This window comes from Lepisma saccharinum, chromosome 10, assembly GCF_977018435.1.
Source record: "Lepisma saccharinum chromosome 10, izLepSacc3.1, whole genome shotgun sequence".
NCBI lineage: Eukaryota > Metazoa > Arthropoda > Insecta > Zygentoma > Lepismatidae > Lepisma > Lepisma saccharinum.
The window spans coordinates 61015501-61033914 of record NC_139238.1 but is presented as its reverse complement, the minus strand read 5'-3'; the positions used below and the strand labels follow the sequence as shown (position 1 = coordinate 61033914).

The 18414-nt window shown below is 37.3% G+C and overlaps 1 protein-coding gene across 6 annotated transcripts in view; it reads right to left on the bottom strand.

Annotated features, from left to right (window-relative positions):
- LOC145993918 (sodium-coupled monocarboxylate transporter 2-like) overlaps positions 1 to 18414 on the bottom strand; it is a 386054-nt gene that overhangs the window by 89103 nt on the left and 278537 nt on the right. For all 6 annotated transcript variants that reach the window (XM_083129842.1, XM_083129839.1, XM_083129844.1 and 3 more), the window contains one exon: positions 2798 to 2907. In XM_083129842.1, the coding sequence (XP_082985968.1) occupies positions 2798 to 2907 (110 nt within the window). The remainder of the gene's footprint in view (positions 1 to 2797; positions 2908 to 18414) is intronic.

Here is an 18414-nt window from a genome sequence, read left to right as displayed (position 1 = left end):
GAACAGTAATGAAATTCTATTTTTGGGGTCAAATAAGGTTACCAAACTATTCAAAAAACTTCCATAATTATTAACCCGAGTTAACTCGTACATACATGGAAAGTACTACAAATGTTTCAAAATAGCATATAAACTGTAAAAAATAAAATGTCTTCACGTTTTAATGTTGAATTCCAAAGAGACAGATCCAACAGATGAAAGAAAATCTTTTTATAATACTTTTTGCCACGCTTTGTTGGTGTGGCGTATGAAGCAAGATGCTGATCAACACCACCCATTTTGTCGTTGTAATCGACCACCACTCGTGGTTTAATTTTGGCTTTGTGACTTTGTGTTACAGTCATCATTTCAACAGAATGGATGGTTGACAACAATGTCACATCCTTCTTATCTTTCCATTTCATGACTGTCACTTTGCCGCATTGCAACCCTACTTCTTCGCCTTTCTTCAATTTGGCTGTTCTTAGAGTCTGTGGTACATCTCTCCTACTGCGTTTCAGTGTTCCAAATACATCAGCTTTTTCGAAATGAACAGATCTGCAAGTTGTGGGGAGTTATAATAATTGTCCATTGTCAAACAGTACCCCTTTCCCAACAAATCATATACCAAAGAAAATATTTTAGAAGGCGACTGTACACCACCACAACTATCTGTATCTGTCCCGTCAGTACACACACTGTCCACTGTTGTATCACTTCCACTCACATCCATTTTTCCTTCTCCTCCTCTATACTGTTGTCTAAGCTTATCGTTACTCATCTTGTTGTTCTTCACACGATGGAAAACACTAAAACATGAACAGAATGTATTCACAACACAAAAACGCTCTGTACGTTTTGACACTACACTCACAGAACGACCACAACTACGTAGTGTCATGGGAATCCGGTAGATGGCCTTCCATCTAGTGGCCAAAATGGGAATTAACACCTTTTAAAGCTCAAACGAGTCTATCCGGGTAGGCAGAAAAGTGCACTGCGGTTGCTCGATTTTAACGAGATAACTCGGGTAAATAATATGTAAAGCAAAAACAAATTCCGAGTTAACTTGGGTTAATCAGGCAAGTGGTTAATGATGATATTCTTTCTTGCACTTGCAATGACCATTCTCCCAACACACACACTCAATTCGAACCACTAGTAAACGTAGGACTCTGGAATTGTAAAAGTATATGGCATAGCTGCTTTCTAGGTAGAGTCGGAACACAATATAAAATATTTTCTAACTTTCGTTTTGGTAATCAGAGGTTACGTCAAGAGTTTGAATTCACGACTTTGTTTTTCACCGAGTTCTTCATTGCTTTCATTCCCATTTTTGATTTTCACACAATTTCGGAAAAAGGCTACAGCTACATGAGGCCCCCCGCATATGCCAGTGCTTCAGACAACAAAAAACAACCAATCCTTCACAGCAACAACAGGTACAACACGACATGCCTAACTTAATGAACTGCCAGAAAAAAAATCGTATCCGAAACAAGTTGGAACAGTGTAGTTGTTTTCCTCCTATCCACTAAGTTTGCTGCACAAACATTAGGGAATACATATCTTGTATTGACAAATGGTAATTTAGAACAAATATCAAATTAAAATAATCAAACATATGCATATGCATGGCTGAAACCACCTTTTGTGGAAGCCAGAAATGCATGGAATACCCTTTCCTAGTTGCAATCCTTTCAACTTACCACCAAAATAGATTGAAGGATAAGGGACATTGTCTATTCGACAATCATGTTGCAACTTTTTACAACTGGTGCTATTATATCCACGTTACATGTTACAAACATTGAACAAATGTATACAAATAACCTATTGATCATGTGGAAACAACATTAAAAGACGTCGTTCTGAGAAAGACTATAAGTTTGATACACACTTTCTTCTTATACTGAGATGGCAACACTTTCCGTGATACTCTTGTTTGCAGCACACTAGCAGACGATTTTCCAGAGCTGTGGCTTACACCCTCCATAATAACAGAGGGGCATGACAGGGGTGGTGGCAAAAACGTGCTATGAAGTCAACAGTACAGTATTCCTTATACCTTAACAGGTGCAGAAAATACGGAACGCACTGGGAAATTTTTAGCACCTCAACGTGAGAAATTTCATTTTGCTTCAGTGTGTGACTGAACTGAAACTTTTAGTACGAACCTTTTTGAAACAAAACGTCCATTTATCAGTATTTTTATTTAAAGTTAGGAGCTGTTCCACTGCTCCGTTTGCCTATTCGAAGTCAAATATTGCAAGAATTTATGGCGTATAAACAAAATTAAACGTGATTCGTGCTATATGGCTTACGTAGTAAATGGATTCGTCACATAAAAGTAACAAGAATTAAGTAAATAAATTAATTTGCAATATTTCTATTTTTAACATAAATAACGAGTAATGCAAGTGAGTTCTCAATTTTGGTGAGCAGGACAAACAGATTTGACATCCAAGAGAGAGGGTAAAATCCAAGGAAAACACAACCATTTAGGTTGAGCCGTCCTATGATAAACGAGATTAGGCCGTAACAATACCCGAAACAATATGTCTGGTCAAACAGTTTCTACTTACTGGTTGATAAAAACCTCATGTACCTCAGTGTGTGGCTGTATTTGATCCAAGTAACAAATTTTTCAAAGCTTCAGTTTTCTCCTCCAATATCTACATCACATGTGACTTATCACCTTGGGATCATGTCGATTAATTTGAATATGTATTGTCTTAAATTGGATATTTCTTTTTTACTTTGTCCATGTATTATATTCCAGAAATAGAGATCACAAAAAATACTTGTAAATACATACCTTAATGTTGCACAGAGTATTCCTCCAATAAATAACCCAGCAAAGCCTGGATAATGGCCCATCACATCCATCATAAAGAAAGGAATGATTTGGTCTGATTTTGCTATTTTCTGCAATGAAAATTTAATGTTTTCTAATACGTTTACAATAATGCATAAAGATAAAAACTATTTTCTAAAGATTGAACTCTAAAAATAAGATTGTGTGTGTTAGTCGTTAATTTGAAAATCTTAATTTGCCAACTGCTCTATTCAGACTTATATCATACAAATTTGCAGTGTGTAGACATTTTATTTCCTTGAATGGATATCAACATTTTGAAACACACTTCTCTCGTTTCTGTCTAGTTTCCATCACATCTCTTCGGGAATCACAACGATACAAAATAAATATTTAGAAGCCAAATACTAGATAAATAATAATAATAGTAATCTATAATTGAGGGGTTAGCTGGATGAAGTAGTGCGGGGAATAAGCGCCAAAATATTTCAAATCCGGATAATTGCACCAAACTTTGGAGGTTGACTAAATACATATCAAAGACTGTAAATCAGCAAGGAGACAACCTTAGAAATGATTACGCCCACCCACGCACACCCACACCCACCCACGCTCACCCACACAAATTGAGGGGTTAGCTGGATGAAGTAGTGCGGGGAATAAGCGCCAAAATATTTCAAATCCGGATAATTGCACCAAACTTTGGAGGTTGACTAAATACATATCAAAGACTGTAAATCAGCAAGGAGACAACCTTAGAAATGATTACGCCCACCCACGCACACCCACGCCCACCCACGCTCACCCACACAAATTTACTTCTGGTCTACTTCCGGTCTACTTCTATCGCATCATGTTGCGCAACAAGTTATTACGCTATATTGCGATGGCTCGTAAGGGTAAACTATTGCATCATGTTGCGCAACAAGTTATTACGCAATATTATGATGACCCCGTATCTGATGTGTTGTTTTCTGATTGGTTGGATTATGACGTAATGGGTGTTTTCTGATTGGCTCACTGTTTCTGATGTTTTCAACGCGGTCCGCGCTTAGGTTACTTAAGGGGTTTTCGCATTACATATCAGTCAGTATCGTGAGAGTGTTTGAAGAGTGCGGACATGTTGTTGCAGTGCTGCTCATAATTTTTTGTTAAAAGTTAAGTATTTAATCTATTTTAAGACTACATATCATTTATTATTTTTAAGTTTAAAAAGTGTATCAAGTGATTTTTTTTGCATAGTAATTTCAATCAGATTGAGTTTTGGTGTGACCAGATGTTACTTGTTGTCTCCGGAAATTCTGTATAAATAACATAGCTGACATTTTTAGTAACTACAATTATTTTATTTTGAAGGTGGTTCAAGTTGTTTTTTCACACAGATTGAATTTTGACTTGATTGTGCGTTTTGTATTTTTCCCTGAGAAAGTTTTAAATACCAAGAAACTTCTATTTAAATAACACCTTGTAAAAATGACAACTTGTATAACCGACTTACCACTTGAACTGCTGCACAAGATTTTTACGTACACATTTGATGGAGGTGAGGATGTCGCAAGGCTCGTTGAGTTAAGCAAAATAGCGCCTGCATTTCGTCCACCGTGCGAGATGATTTTTATGGACAATCTTCGCAAAATAAGTGGTATGAAAAACTTGTAGAATCCTGATTCTCTTTTTCGGGATGCAGGCAAAAAGTTGGCCGATAGGATGGACGAGCTTCATGAGGCGAGGGAAGGAAGGAGACGATATACGTATGATTGGTATGAGTCAAACGCGGAAACAGACAGCATCATCACACAACTCATTGCATTGGTTGTGGCGCGAACTTCCTTCCTAACCTCGCATGATATATAAATAAAATACCATCACTATGAAACCCAAAGGTGTCGTCTATCAGGTACCATAGGCGGACCTCAAATCTCTCGGAGATTCGAATCCTGTTGGTTAAACAGCATAAAAATTTCACAGCATGAATTCTCATATGGACTGACGATTTTTTTTAACAGACTTAATAATGAGTTATAACCTGTGTTGTGATACCACTATAAACTGTATACAAAATATGCAGTCCCTGGAATGAGATTAACGAGGCTTATGAAACAAGACCTATACAGTTGTACAATCTGGCAATGAATGGATGTTTCTTTTTATTAAGCATAGCAGTGTGTTTTCACTTATTTTAATATCAGGCAACAATGTTAGAAAGTGTGTCCATGACCCCAAGAATACAATTTAAAATCACTAATATGATATGAACCCCCTTTACTTGTGTGTATTTGAATATGAAAGTGAGGTACTTTGAATAATTGAAGAGAACAATCACAAATAAGCTTGCAACGGTATTGGGGGGGGGGGGGGGGGGTTACGAGTTCAAACTTCAGACGATTTCTGTTAATCTGCTAAGGCCTAGGGTGTACGGATATCAGTACGAAAATTTGTAAAAAAGAAGAGGCAGTTTTGGCTAATGGCAACGATGAGGATGAATAATGATAATTATGATGAAATTGATGTGTGGCACTTAGAAAACAAATCTTCAAAGTGTATAGCACCAACAGCTACAATTGTCCACCCCTCCCCCAACAGAAGGCAGTTAACAGAGGTGTACTTTTGTTGGTTTACGACTCTGAGGGCTTAAGTTACTATGTTCTCCTATAGCTGTACATATTAAAAAAAGAAATGACCTGAGCAATAAAATATAACAATACTGATCCTAACCTTTGTCGGATGACGTAGTGGTAACGTTGTTGCAATCAAACCTCTTATGGTGTATAAACTTAAATGTTTTTCATAACATGAAATACTGTTAATGGAAATGTCTTGTTTCTAATATTGTATATAGAAAGCAGATAACAAGAAAAATAAGAAAATAAATGTTTCGGTCAGATACGAATCTTCAACCCAAATACATATATGATCATACTGGATGTCAACGATGCGTTTATAACTAACATGTGATTATTCAAAATTCAAGTAGTGCAGTGGAAAACAACTAAATGTATTTTATCTAACAATGGATTAAATTATATACCAAACATTATCGAGAAGCAATTCTCAAAACATTATACTAAAATACTAACATTATAATAAGTGTTCTTGCATAGCCATTTCAGTCTTCAAACTGCTTCCAACGGCTTCAACTTGCTTTTCAATAAAATCTAAGATATGTGCTGTTCAATTTACGGTGCTAGCATGTCTCACTACTACACAAAAAAATCCTACAGACGTTTATTTTTCCTAGAGGTCTGAGACTCACCAAAACCCATATAATACTAACTATCCTCATCGTTGCGATGTAAAAAGAAACGTGAGTGCCTGTGTTGTAAGTAGAAGAGCCAAAAACTCGCATGTCACAGCTTTTGATGTTATCTGTATAAAGTAACAAGAGCAAGGATCATGTCGAAAATAAACTTGTAGAAGGCGAGGCTTGCATCATGAAGCCTCGAAGATAGCAGTTTCTAATTAGCTCCTTATTAAGCAACTAATTATCTTGCCTTCTTAAACCCGAAGGTTTAGCAACAAAAGCCTTCCATCTCTCAATTTCGTATTTAATTCTATGCAACTCACATGCCTAGAAGTTTGTGTATATCACCATCAATGTTTATTCAGCTTTTAACTTTAACTATTAATCATGCATTTTTATTGCATGTTTCCCATGTCAACACAAAATATATATTTTCTCTTGGATTAATTTTAACTATGAGGATGAGAATTTAAGAAAAGGTAGAGAGAGAGAGAGGGAGAGAGAGAGAGAGAGAGAGAGAGAGAAAGAGAATATGATAACAAATAGCTTCTAAAATTTTAAGATATATCCTACCATATTCTACATATTCAACGAATTTATTTGATTACAATGCAACAACATTTTATTATTACATCATATGTTTCAATATTTTCATAGTCATCCAAACGTTTGACAAAACATTTTTTTTTAGTTACGAAGATAGGAAGAGAAAAAAAGAGTGGTTGAATAATTTCGAGAAGTATTTCTTAATAGGGGACAATGTTTTTATTTTTTTTATTTCTTTCTTTCGTGTAACCACTATGTTATCGATGGGAACAAGGCAAGACCAACATTACCACTATGTTATTGTGTTGAAGGAGATTTTTCCATTACCAATTGTGTCCACACACAAAACTTAGTACCTGTCTGCATCCATACCTAGATCAAATGATTCGAACCATGTCTCAGCCCCTTGTAACTTATTTAATTATTTACGCTTGTACTTGTATTAGCTCTATTCGATTTTAAGAAGTCTAGAGAGTTAGTTAGTTAGTTGTTTTCCACTGCACTATTTGAATTTTGAATAATCACATGTTAGTTATAAACGCATCGTTGACATCCTGTCTGATCATTAGAGCTAGGAATTTTAGGTGCAAAAATTTGCCAATAAAGATGCAAAAAAGGTGCCAATTTTTGTACAAAAGGTGCTAAAATAGGTGCTAATTTGCAGATGTAGAATTTATTGTGAGCAGTCCATACATATATGATTCAACTTGTCTGGATAAACACACAGAGTATTCTCGGTTTTAAATCGTTTAATATAACTAAGCAAAGAAAATTCTCTGATACATTAGAAAGCAACATAAAGGAAAACATGCTTCTTCTTAATTGCTTAGAATCAGTCATCTCGAAAACTGTTAAAATAGATTACATTCAAAATTTCTATGTTCTTCTGAGTGAGGCTACATCTGCCGTCACTGAGCAGATACTTGTAAGTTGAAAAAGAACGTTCAACGTCAACAGACACAAGTGGTGCGTATTTTGTTTTCAACCGGTAATCCACATCCTTGTTGGTTGCGACTTCTTGAACATCAGAGTTTTTGGCTAAACTTTGTTCTAACTTCTCTTTCCCCGACCCCTTACAGCTCTCGTTGCACATCCATCAAAACAACCCACTGTGCTTCCTTTTCAGGACACTGCTCCTCCAGTTTTGTGATTGCAGTAGTAAGGAAAGACAAGCCATGTACAATATAGAGGTCATCTTGCAATTCCTGTTTAAGTGCAAGTTTTTTCGTTTTTTCTACAGCTGAGGAATCACTAGGCAAAGCATCTGAAAATTTCGATATTGTATAGAAATGATTGCAAATAAACACTACAGCTTTTAACCATGTACCCCACCTAGTGAGGATGGGAGAGGGTGGTAGTGGAAGTTTCGTAATTTCTACGTACTTCTTTATTCTAGAAGGAGCCTTTTTCAGTATTTTCTTAATGCTAGAAACAAATTCGTTCACATATGTATATTCATCTTTAAGAGCTTCACAAACTCGATGCAAAGCATGAACAAAGCAGGTCACATGTTTTAAGTTAGGATACATATTCTTGAGATTAGAAAATGCAGCTAACATGTAAGATGCTTGGTCTGTAAGAACTAACCACACACTATTATATTTTACACCCTCCGGCCACAATACGAAACATGCATCATTGAAACTTTGCATTACACTTGCATTATCTGTTTTGCCGAGAAAATAAGTTTTTAAGAGCATGGGTTTCACTTGATGTCCATTGAGAGGTGCTACTAAAATGTTCAAAACGTACCTGTTTTGCCTATCTGTGGTTTCATCTAGTATAAAATAGACTGGATGGTCAGCTACTACTTGCCTGATCTGCGAGATTTTACCTTCATAAAGAGGTTGAAGGTAAGATTTCCTTAAGGTGCTCTCATCTGGAACTGACTTCCCAGTATATTTTTGCAAATATGATTTCATGACAGGATTGTTAAGTTTCGAAAGAGGTATTCCAAACGCTAAAAATGTCCTTGCTGTCCAACTGAAAAATTCATTTGTATTTCTGGAACTCGAATATGCAAGCGCCTCACCAATGAAATGTTATCGCTTCCCACCTTTACCATCTAGTAATTCTTTATTCCTGACGTGCTTCTACTTTGTATATGCTGCACAACCCGAGTGCGTTGGTGTTTGTCATCAAGAGCAATAGAAATATCACACACATCACACCTCAGAACAGATCCATCACTCTGAATGCCGTCACCGCTAAACTGTTTAACAATGTCCTGCAGTTTCCCAACATTTACTTTGTTTTGGCATGGTGAACAAGCAAATCCGATGCATCGATCAGTCGATCACAGACTGCAGCAGTTACCTTGCTCGCTGAGACGGTAGAAGGAAACGAAAACAAAACAACAAGTCGTAAACAATACAGCATAGGACAAAAAGAGCACAACTTCTAGCAATTGTAACGCGTCATTGTTGGCAACGTTTAAAGTCCGCGCGCTTACTACATTAACGTCCAAGAACTGAAGAAAGCCGATTCATTGTTGTGCGGTATACAAGAATCGCGTGCCAAGAAGCCGTGCCTCAAATGTGGGTGGGGTTAAACAGCACGCGAGTTGTATTATAAAAATTATAAAGATGCAAAAAGGGCGAAAAGATGCAAAAGGTTCTGAGATTGTGAAAAAGGTGAAAAAAGGTGCAACCCAATCACCATGAGTAAAGTTCAATAAGTGCTTATTTTGGGGATGAGTCACTTTTTTACCCATTTTCACACAAAAAAATTTAAGGTGCAGCACCTAAAATTCCTAGCTCTACTGATCATATATGTATTTGGGTTGAAGATTTGTATCTGACCGAAACATTTATTTTCTTATTTTTCTTGTTATCTGCTTTCTATATACAATATTAGAAACAAGACATTTCCATTAACAGTATTTCATGTTATGAAAAACATTTAAGTTTATACACCATAAGAGGTTTGATTGCAACAACGTTACCACTACGTCATCCGACAAAGGTTAGGATCAGTATTGTTATATTTTATTGCTCAGGTCATTTCTTTTTTAATATGTACAGCTATAGGAGAACATAGTAACTTAAGCCCTCAGAGTCGTAAACCAACAAAAGTACACCTCTGTTAACTGCCTTCTGTTGGGGGAGGGGTGGACAATTGTAGCTGTTGGTGCAATACACTTTGAAGATTTGTTTTCTAAGTGCCACACATCAATTTCATCATAATTATCATTATTCATCCTCATCGTTGCCATTAGCCAAAATTGCCTCTTCTTTTTTACAAATTTTCGTACTGATATCCGTACACCCTAGGCCTTAGCAGATTAACAGAAATCGTCTGAAGTTTGAACTCGTAACCCCCCCCAATACCGTTGCAAGCTTATTTGTGATTGTTCTCTTCAATTATTCAAAGTACCTCACTTTCATATTCAAATACACACAAGTAAAGGGGGTTCATATCACATTAGTGATTTTAAATTGTATTCTTGGGGTCATGGACACACTTTCTAACATTGTTGCCTGATATTAAAATAAGTGAAAACACACTGCTATGCTTAATAGAAAGAAACATCCATTCATTGCCAGATTGTACAACTGTATAGGTCGAGGTTCATAAGCCTCTTTGTGATTGTTCTCTTCAATTATTCAAAGTACCTCACTTTCATATTCAAATACACAAACAAGTGAAGAACGTTCATATTACATTAGTGATTTTAAATTGTATTCTTGGGGACCATGCACACACTTTCTAACATTGTTGCCTGATATTAAAATAAGCGAAAACACACTGCTATGCTTAATAAAAAGAAACATCCATTCATTGCCAGATTGTACAACTGTATAGGTCGAAGTTCATAAGCCTCGTCCATCTCATTCCAGGGACTGCATATTTTGTATACAGTTTATAGTGGTATCACAACACAGGTTATAACTCATTATTAAGTCTGTTAAAAAAATCGTCAGTCCATATGAGAATTCATGCTGTGAAATTTTTATGCTGTTTAACCTAACAGGATTCGAATCTCCGAGAGATATGAGGTCCGCCTATGGTACCTGATAGACGACACCTTTGGGATTCATAGTGATGGTATTTTATTTATATATCATGCGAGGTTAGGAAGGAAGTTCGCGCCTCAACCAATGCGATGAGTTGTGTGATGATGCTGTCTGTATCCGCGTTTGACTCATACCAATCATACGTATATCGTCTTCTTCCTTCCCTCGCCTCATGAAGCTCGTTCATCCTATCGGCCAACTTTTTGCCTGCAGCCCGAAAAAGAGAATCAGGATTCTGCAAGTTTTTCATACCACTTATTTTGCGAAGATTGTCCATACAAATCATCTCGCACGGTGGACGAAATGCAGGCGCTATTTTGCTTAAATCAACGAGCCTTGCGACATCCTCACCTCCATCGAATGCGTACGCAAAAATCTTGTGCAGCAGTTCAAGTGGTAAGTCGGTTATACAAGTTGTCATTTTTACAAGGTGTTATTTAAATAGAAGTTTCTTGGTATTTAAAATTTTCTCAGGGAAAAATACAAAACGCACAATCAAGTCAAAATTCAATCTGTGTGAAAAAACAACTTGAACCACCTTCAAAATAAAATGATTGTAGTTATTACGATAAAAATTTCAGCTATGTTATTTATACAGAATTTCCGGAGACAACAAGTAACATCTGGTCACACCAAAACTCAATCTGATTGAAATTACTATGCAAAAAAAATCACTTGATACACTTTTTAAACTTAAAAATAATAAATGATATGTAGTCTTAAAATAGATTAAATACTTAACTTTTAACAAAAAATTATGAGCAGCACTGCAACAACATGTCCGCACCCTTCAAACACTCTCACGATACTGACTGATATGTAATGCGAAAAAAACCTTTAAGTAACCTAAGCGCGGGCCGCGTTGAAAACATCAGAAACAGTGAGCCAATCAGAAAACACCCATTACGTCATAATCCAACCAATCAGAAAACAACACATCAGATACGGGGTCATCATAATATTGCGTAATAACTTGTTGCGCAACATGATGCAATAGTTTACCCTTACGAGCCATCGCAATATAGCGTAATAACTTGTTGCACAACATGATGCGATAGAAGTAGACCAGAAGTAGACCAGAAGTAAATTTGTGTGGGAGAGCGTGGGTGGGCGTGGCTGAGCGTGGGTGTGCCTGGGTGGGCGTTACGTACTTTAACTCGTAAGAAATTATGACACTCGTATGAAGTGTGAGATGAAAAAACACAGATTTGCAATAGTATAAAATCGTCAAAAACATCATCAAAATAGGTTTTCCATTGTGGTTAAATTAATAAAAACAATAGGCCTCGTACCACTCGTACCAAGTGTGAGGTGAAAAAAGACAGATTTGCAATAGTATAACACCGACAAAAACATCATCAAAATAGGTTTTCCATTGTGCTTAAATTAATAAAAATAATAGGCCTCGTACCAAGTGTGGCTTTGAACCGCTCCAATACCTCTACTTTCTTTGAAGTTGAATATCTCCGAAACTGAACGTATTTTAATGAAACAAGTCTAATTTAAAAGAATACGTTTCAATCTAAAATAAAATGTATTATACTTTTTGCAGTAAATTCAATAATTTTGCGCCTTGTAATCAAGGGGTCCCGGGTTCGATACCCGGAGGAGGTACATAGTGGTTCGGATACCACTTTAAACTGTAGGTCCAGTCCCGATTAGCCTATCTGTGCATAAAGTGGACTTAAAACACCAAATCAAACCAAACCAAACCAATAATTTTGTAATAAAGTTCGAATTGTGATTTTGTCCCATGTTACTTGTAATTTCCTGCCCCATTCACTTCCCAATGCGATCTCCACACAACATTATACATAGGTTGCTAAAAATAGTTTCTAAAATTTAACGAAGTTTTGCTGTGTGTTTGAACGGATTATTAGTTTGACCTACTTAAAATTTCTCCTTCATGATTTGTTATCAGTAAATTGTTTTCATTCTAATTTGACATTTTCTTACGAATAAGTCCCCGAAAAAAGGTTTTAACAATTACTTGATAACTATAATATTTGAAATTTATGTCAATATAATCAGTTCATTATTCATCTATTCTCGAGTAATGACCAGAGGTGTCCAGCCTCCGGAGGCCGAGCCTCATGCGGTCCAGCCTCAGCCTCGTCTTCGAAGAGCCTTGCGAGACTGAGGCCATGTGAGGCCGATCTTGAGCTCGGAGGCTGAGGCCATTGGATGCTGGAGTCCGAGATGGAGTTCGGAGGCTGAGGCCGCATGAGGCCGGAGTTCGAGATGGAGTTCGGAGGCCGAGGCCATGTGAGGCCGGAGGCCATCCTTGTGCTCGGAGGCCGAAGTCCAGTTTATACACAGCGGGAGTGTGTACATCGTTCCTTGCATTTATACAATACTAGTTCTTGTCAATGTCCAAATAATATTGAACATGCCGCCATCATCCGTTTTTCATTCACACTGATACGGATCGTGATTTTCAGGATTTCCAGTCAAGCAGTTTCTCCAAACATTACCCGTTTCAAGTGTCGTATTACGGAATCCGGCGTTGCTGGAATATGTTCATCTGAGTAAGCAGTATAACCTGAGTGCTTGATTTACATATTCTGTTGTAGTCATGGAGGCTTCTAGATTGTAACAACCCCGTTGACTTTGAATGGGATCATTACAAGTCAGAAGTGTCCGTTGCTGTACTTGTACGTAGCATGCTACATAAATACCACTAAAGTACAAAAAATGCCAAGTTGTTGTTGACAGAATTTTTTTGGAAAGATACATCAATATCACGAAGTGACATCCACGTTTTCCAGGCAAGTTTTTCTCAATACCAAAAATTGACAACACCTTGTCGCACACAGTAAATGAATGGAAGAGTGAAATCAACTCGGATACACCACTGGAAAGCTCAGAAAAATTCATGGGCAAATACTGCTATTTCGTACTCAATACAGGGTTCAACGAGGGTATATATTTTCAAGTGCTAAAAGTACAGGATGTTCACCTTGCAGATGATTTTTACGAAAACAAGGAGAAGACTATAATTGTCATCCAGTACTTGATGTTACGTACCCGCACATGCAAACCTTATGGCAAATGATCGAAATAAGGAATCATAGATGACAGCACGTGGAAGAAATATTAGGATCGCAGATTATAGTAACAATGGTCACGCGAATTGAATGAAAGTGTTTGGGAGAACTGAAATTAATTGTGCTTATATAAATTTATGAACTGAGATAAACAATGGAGATGGATAAAGGTGAGATAAAGAAATGATAGACACGTGCAGCATATGTGATTGTATGTAAAGATTAATGAAGTTAAAAAGCTATTACAATTTTACATCATCTCTACCGTCTTAGTGGGAAGGAGTTTTCTCACTAGACATTTTTTGGTTGTTCTCCCCGGTGCGGCGCATATATTGCTGACACGGATCGAGGTCGAGCGTGGGACAGGTGGCACCTCTCGATTAACCCTTTTTCTATGCTTGTATCAAGCCATCAAGCCATCGTGCAGCAAAATATTGATTCGAATTATTATTGTATTCTTGACCAATGCCAAAAAAGAAGGGAAACATAGCAGGAAGATACGGGAATCAATCCAATGTCTAATAGATGAAGACATTTTGGATATATGTGCCTGAAAGGCATATGATTTCATCTATAGAAGAATAAGTATATTGATTAGCAGTAGAAGAAGATTATCGACTAGTAGAGGAAGAAGTTTATAGAAGAATAAGTATATTAATTAGTAGAAGAAGAAGTCGACTAACGAATACAAGAATAATTATATTGATTAGTAGAAGAAGAAGACTATCGATTAGTAGAAGAAAAAGTCTATTAACCAATATAAAATTTCGTCTATCAACTAATAGAAGAAGAAGCAAAACTGACTTACTATTCAACTTCATAAGTTTATCATTTTCTTCCTTACGAGAATAAAATACAGCCTGTGAAAGAAGTGCTAATTTACGTTTTGATGTTGGAGATTCATCAAGGAGCAATTTTAAGTAGGTAAAACTAATGATACATGCAAGCATACAGCAAGACTTATAGTTACATTTTAGAAACTATTTTAAGCAATCTTATCTATAGTGTTGTCTGTAAATGGCATTGGTAAGTTGATTGGAAGTTATTTGCATTGAGTTTTAGAGTTTCACCACATTGCTATTGTTATTATCTGAGGGGTGTTTATGACCAGCTTCTTATTGCACGTCCTTTAAAATTATTCACTAAGAAATATTATCCTCCATTAGGACACAAGGCTTGCAACTAAAGTCGGTACATTAACCTAGCAGAAATATTAATTTAAAAAGGCAGTGGAAGGCTTAAGCCGCAAAATTGTAGGTTTAGAGGAGTTATACATTAAAGGCTTGATAGTAAAGAGGTATATTTAGCAACATACCTGAAGGGCTCGATACTACATAAATGATAATAATAATAATATAAACCCCAATCTAAATTCAATAAGGAAGCAAGAAACAATTTTACAGAAATTAAATTATACAATTAAATCTTTAAATGAAGATGTATTTCTAACTAAGACTTTCTAACACTTTCTTCAATGAAAAGGGATTATAGAAATTTCGATTTAATATTCAACTCTAATATTCATTTTTCCCCAAGAAGACCTATCTCAGAATATAACAAAGAGTGCTGTCCTTTAATTAAATAGCCCAACTAAATACACTACATAAAACAACTTAAAATACTAAAACACTACAAAAACCACTATTCCCTGGACTTTATTTCATTCCGAGTATGTCCCTTTTAACACTCAAAAGAACTCAACTTAACGTGCTTTAACCTTAGCTAATCAGTGGGAAGTGAAGTTCCCACACGAGGCTCGCTTTCCTCCGACCTCCGGTATTTCTTAGCCACCCCCTTTTTCCAAATCAAAGCCATCTGGTGGAAAACTAATTTGTACCTTGAAATGAATTGACATAGGGGAAAATGGGGTAGCCCCGGACATGTTCACATAGTGATGTGTTTCTTGGTAAGAAGATGCAAAATTGTTTTAAAACAAGCCTGAAATATTTATTTGGAATGTGATCTTTATTGACAAAGCAAAGTTATCGATAGAAATGCAAAAAGAAGTATATAAACAAATGACAATACAGATCTCTACATTTTACATATTTTCACATATTGGCGGGTACCACCGGACACTTAAGATAATTGAAAAAAAATCATATTCTACACTTGGAAGGAACAATAAGAACACCTACCCAGGAAGTTTGCAGTGATCACATATGTAGTGGATATCAGTTTATTCGATATCGGTGCAGTTGTCATGGGCCCAGCCATCGCAGGATTGACACTGAATCCAGCCTTCATTGAACGTTTCACCGCAAATGATGCATTCAGTTGTGCTATCCTATTCGTCTGGTCGTATGTCCTCTTTGTTATTGTCACAAGCAAGCTGATCGTGGCCCATTAGCTTCTTGCGACCTTTCCTTGCTAATACATGTGTTGAGGTCACCTTTCTTTCAAGTTGCTTCTTATATGCTGAAGATGTTAGTATCTCACTCACTGCAGTTCTTCTTGTTCGTGACGCTAAACGTCTCTTACAATTTTCTGGTAATGGTGATAACTTTTCAATAATGGAGAGCCCTTTGCTAGTTGATGGACGAGGAGATTCAGGTTCCTCGGTGACATGTAGAGAACGTGGATCCACTGCAGACGACGGAGAAGAAGCAGCCCCCGTTGCCTCCAGCGCTGCTGATTTTGAAGGTTCTGGGTCTTCACAGGTTTGTGGAGTGTAACATATTTCAACGCGAGTCACGTTTGCGGGCAGGTAGTCAATGTCTGTGAATATATTACGGTTGAATGGATATATTCCAGTGCACGAAAATCCATTGAGAGCAATGTCCATGCGACACACCTTAAAGATGCCTCTGCAACAAGGTGTGCTACATCATAATCGGTTATCTTTACTCCAGCATTCTTGCGCATCCACATCGAACAAGTTGCATTGTATGCTCCTTTAAACGGTTTCATAAAAGACCTGTCAAGGGGCTGAGTCTTGTGCGTGGTATGTGGAGGAGTACTGAGCATATTAATACTGTGATCCCTCGCATATTGAATCACTTTCAAATCCTTATGACTGCAATGTCCGTCTGCAATGTCCGTCAACAAGTAGCAGAACTGGAACGCTATCACACAGTGTCAAGAACTGCTACATTTTGTCCGGTGTTACCCTACAATTGCCTGTCCGGCGCTACCTGACACGTACCATTCGACAATAACATGCCTCATACTATCACACAGTCAAATATATACTTGCGGTTTCACGCACGATTTGTTCAAACCCTAACCAGTACACTGACAACTATTTGTGTTTCATTTATTTAACTTTATAATAGCAATGACCTTCCTTAAGTTACTTCGGGACGAACACCGCATACGCAGAAACAGAGCGGCTTGCAGCACGTCCGCTATTCTTCACCGACCAACTCCTACTACTTGCACGTGCAGGGGAGAACAAAGTCCTTTCTTTTTCTGCTGATACAGTATTGCTAGCTCATACCGCAGTTTCGGAACTCACACTGTCCGATGGTACCCGATGTCCGGGGCTACCCGATTTTACCCTATGAATTAGAGAAAGTATCATGGCCTATATTGTAGATTGTCGCACACTCAAATACACTGTGCTTAACAATAGGTGGGGAAACAACTGTTCTTTTAATGATTGCAATATTCATATACCTCACCGCACAGGCAACTTTTTTTTTTTCAACTTGTTGAACTCTTTAACTTGATACAGACATTCCAAGGTGATAAATTTTGTCAATAAGCTCTTTTCCTCCTGTTTGGTTGGGAAATTTTAATCCTAGAATCCTAGAAACCAACTGGTGTGCAAACACAGCGTATAACGATTATTTGGACAAACTCCTGTTTTCCTGCTGCCTGCTTTGGAGAGGGGGAATTTTAATGTTGCCGTTTCTTGCCCAAGCAGTAGCCTAATTGGTTGTTTGGTCAAGAGTTGCTTCGTAGGGAAACACAGAAACAGAGGGTCACTGCCATAAAGGCGGTCCTAGGCCGTCTCGGCTATAAGTATAGAGGTAGAGGTGTTTTTTGATCTACGTTGTGACGTCTGAATTGAGCAGCTAGTTGTCCCTAATCAACTATGCAATAGTCAGTGCTGCAACTGTTATTTTATCTTGTTCTGCAAAGGATGCTGGTAATCGGGTTTCCTGTAGATGTTCCTTCTAATACCATTCATAAAACCAGCAGTGAATTCTTAGTAACAAAGTAAACGTGATTCTTTAAAAGACCTATTAAACTTTTGATAATCGCACACACATCTTAACGAACAATGTTAAATACCTAGACCTGTTAGACACATTCTGTCACTTATGTAATTGTAACTACACACATCAAGTATTCCATTATGAACATCTCCTTCACAGGAAAGGTTAATTTGTCAACAAACATTTGTGCCTCCCCGATGGCACAGTGGTAGCGTCCTCGCCTTGTAATCAAGGGGTCCCGGGTTCGATACCCGGTGGAGGCAAATAGTGGATCGGATTCCACTTTAAACTGTAGGTCCAGTCCCGATTAGCCTTACTGTGCATAAAGTGGACTTACAACACAAACTCAACTCAACAAACATGTGATGAGAGAGGTTCATATTAGGGATGGCCAAACGGATCAGGAACCGAAAATTCCGGATCTGCATCCGGATCCGAGAGTTTCGTATCTTAATCCGATTATAATATTACCAGTGGCGTAGCATGAGCATTTCGGATGGGAACGCCAAGTTAGAAGGAAGGGTAGGCCTTTTTTTTTTTTTTGCTTAAGAGTTTACTTATGGAATTAGCCGACATATGTATTGTCTATTTAAAATCACAATCT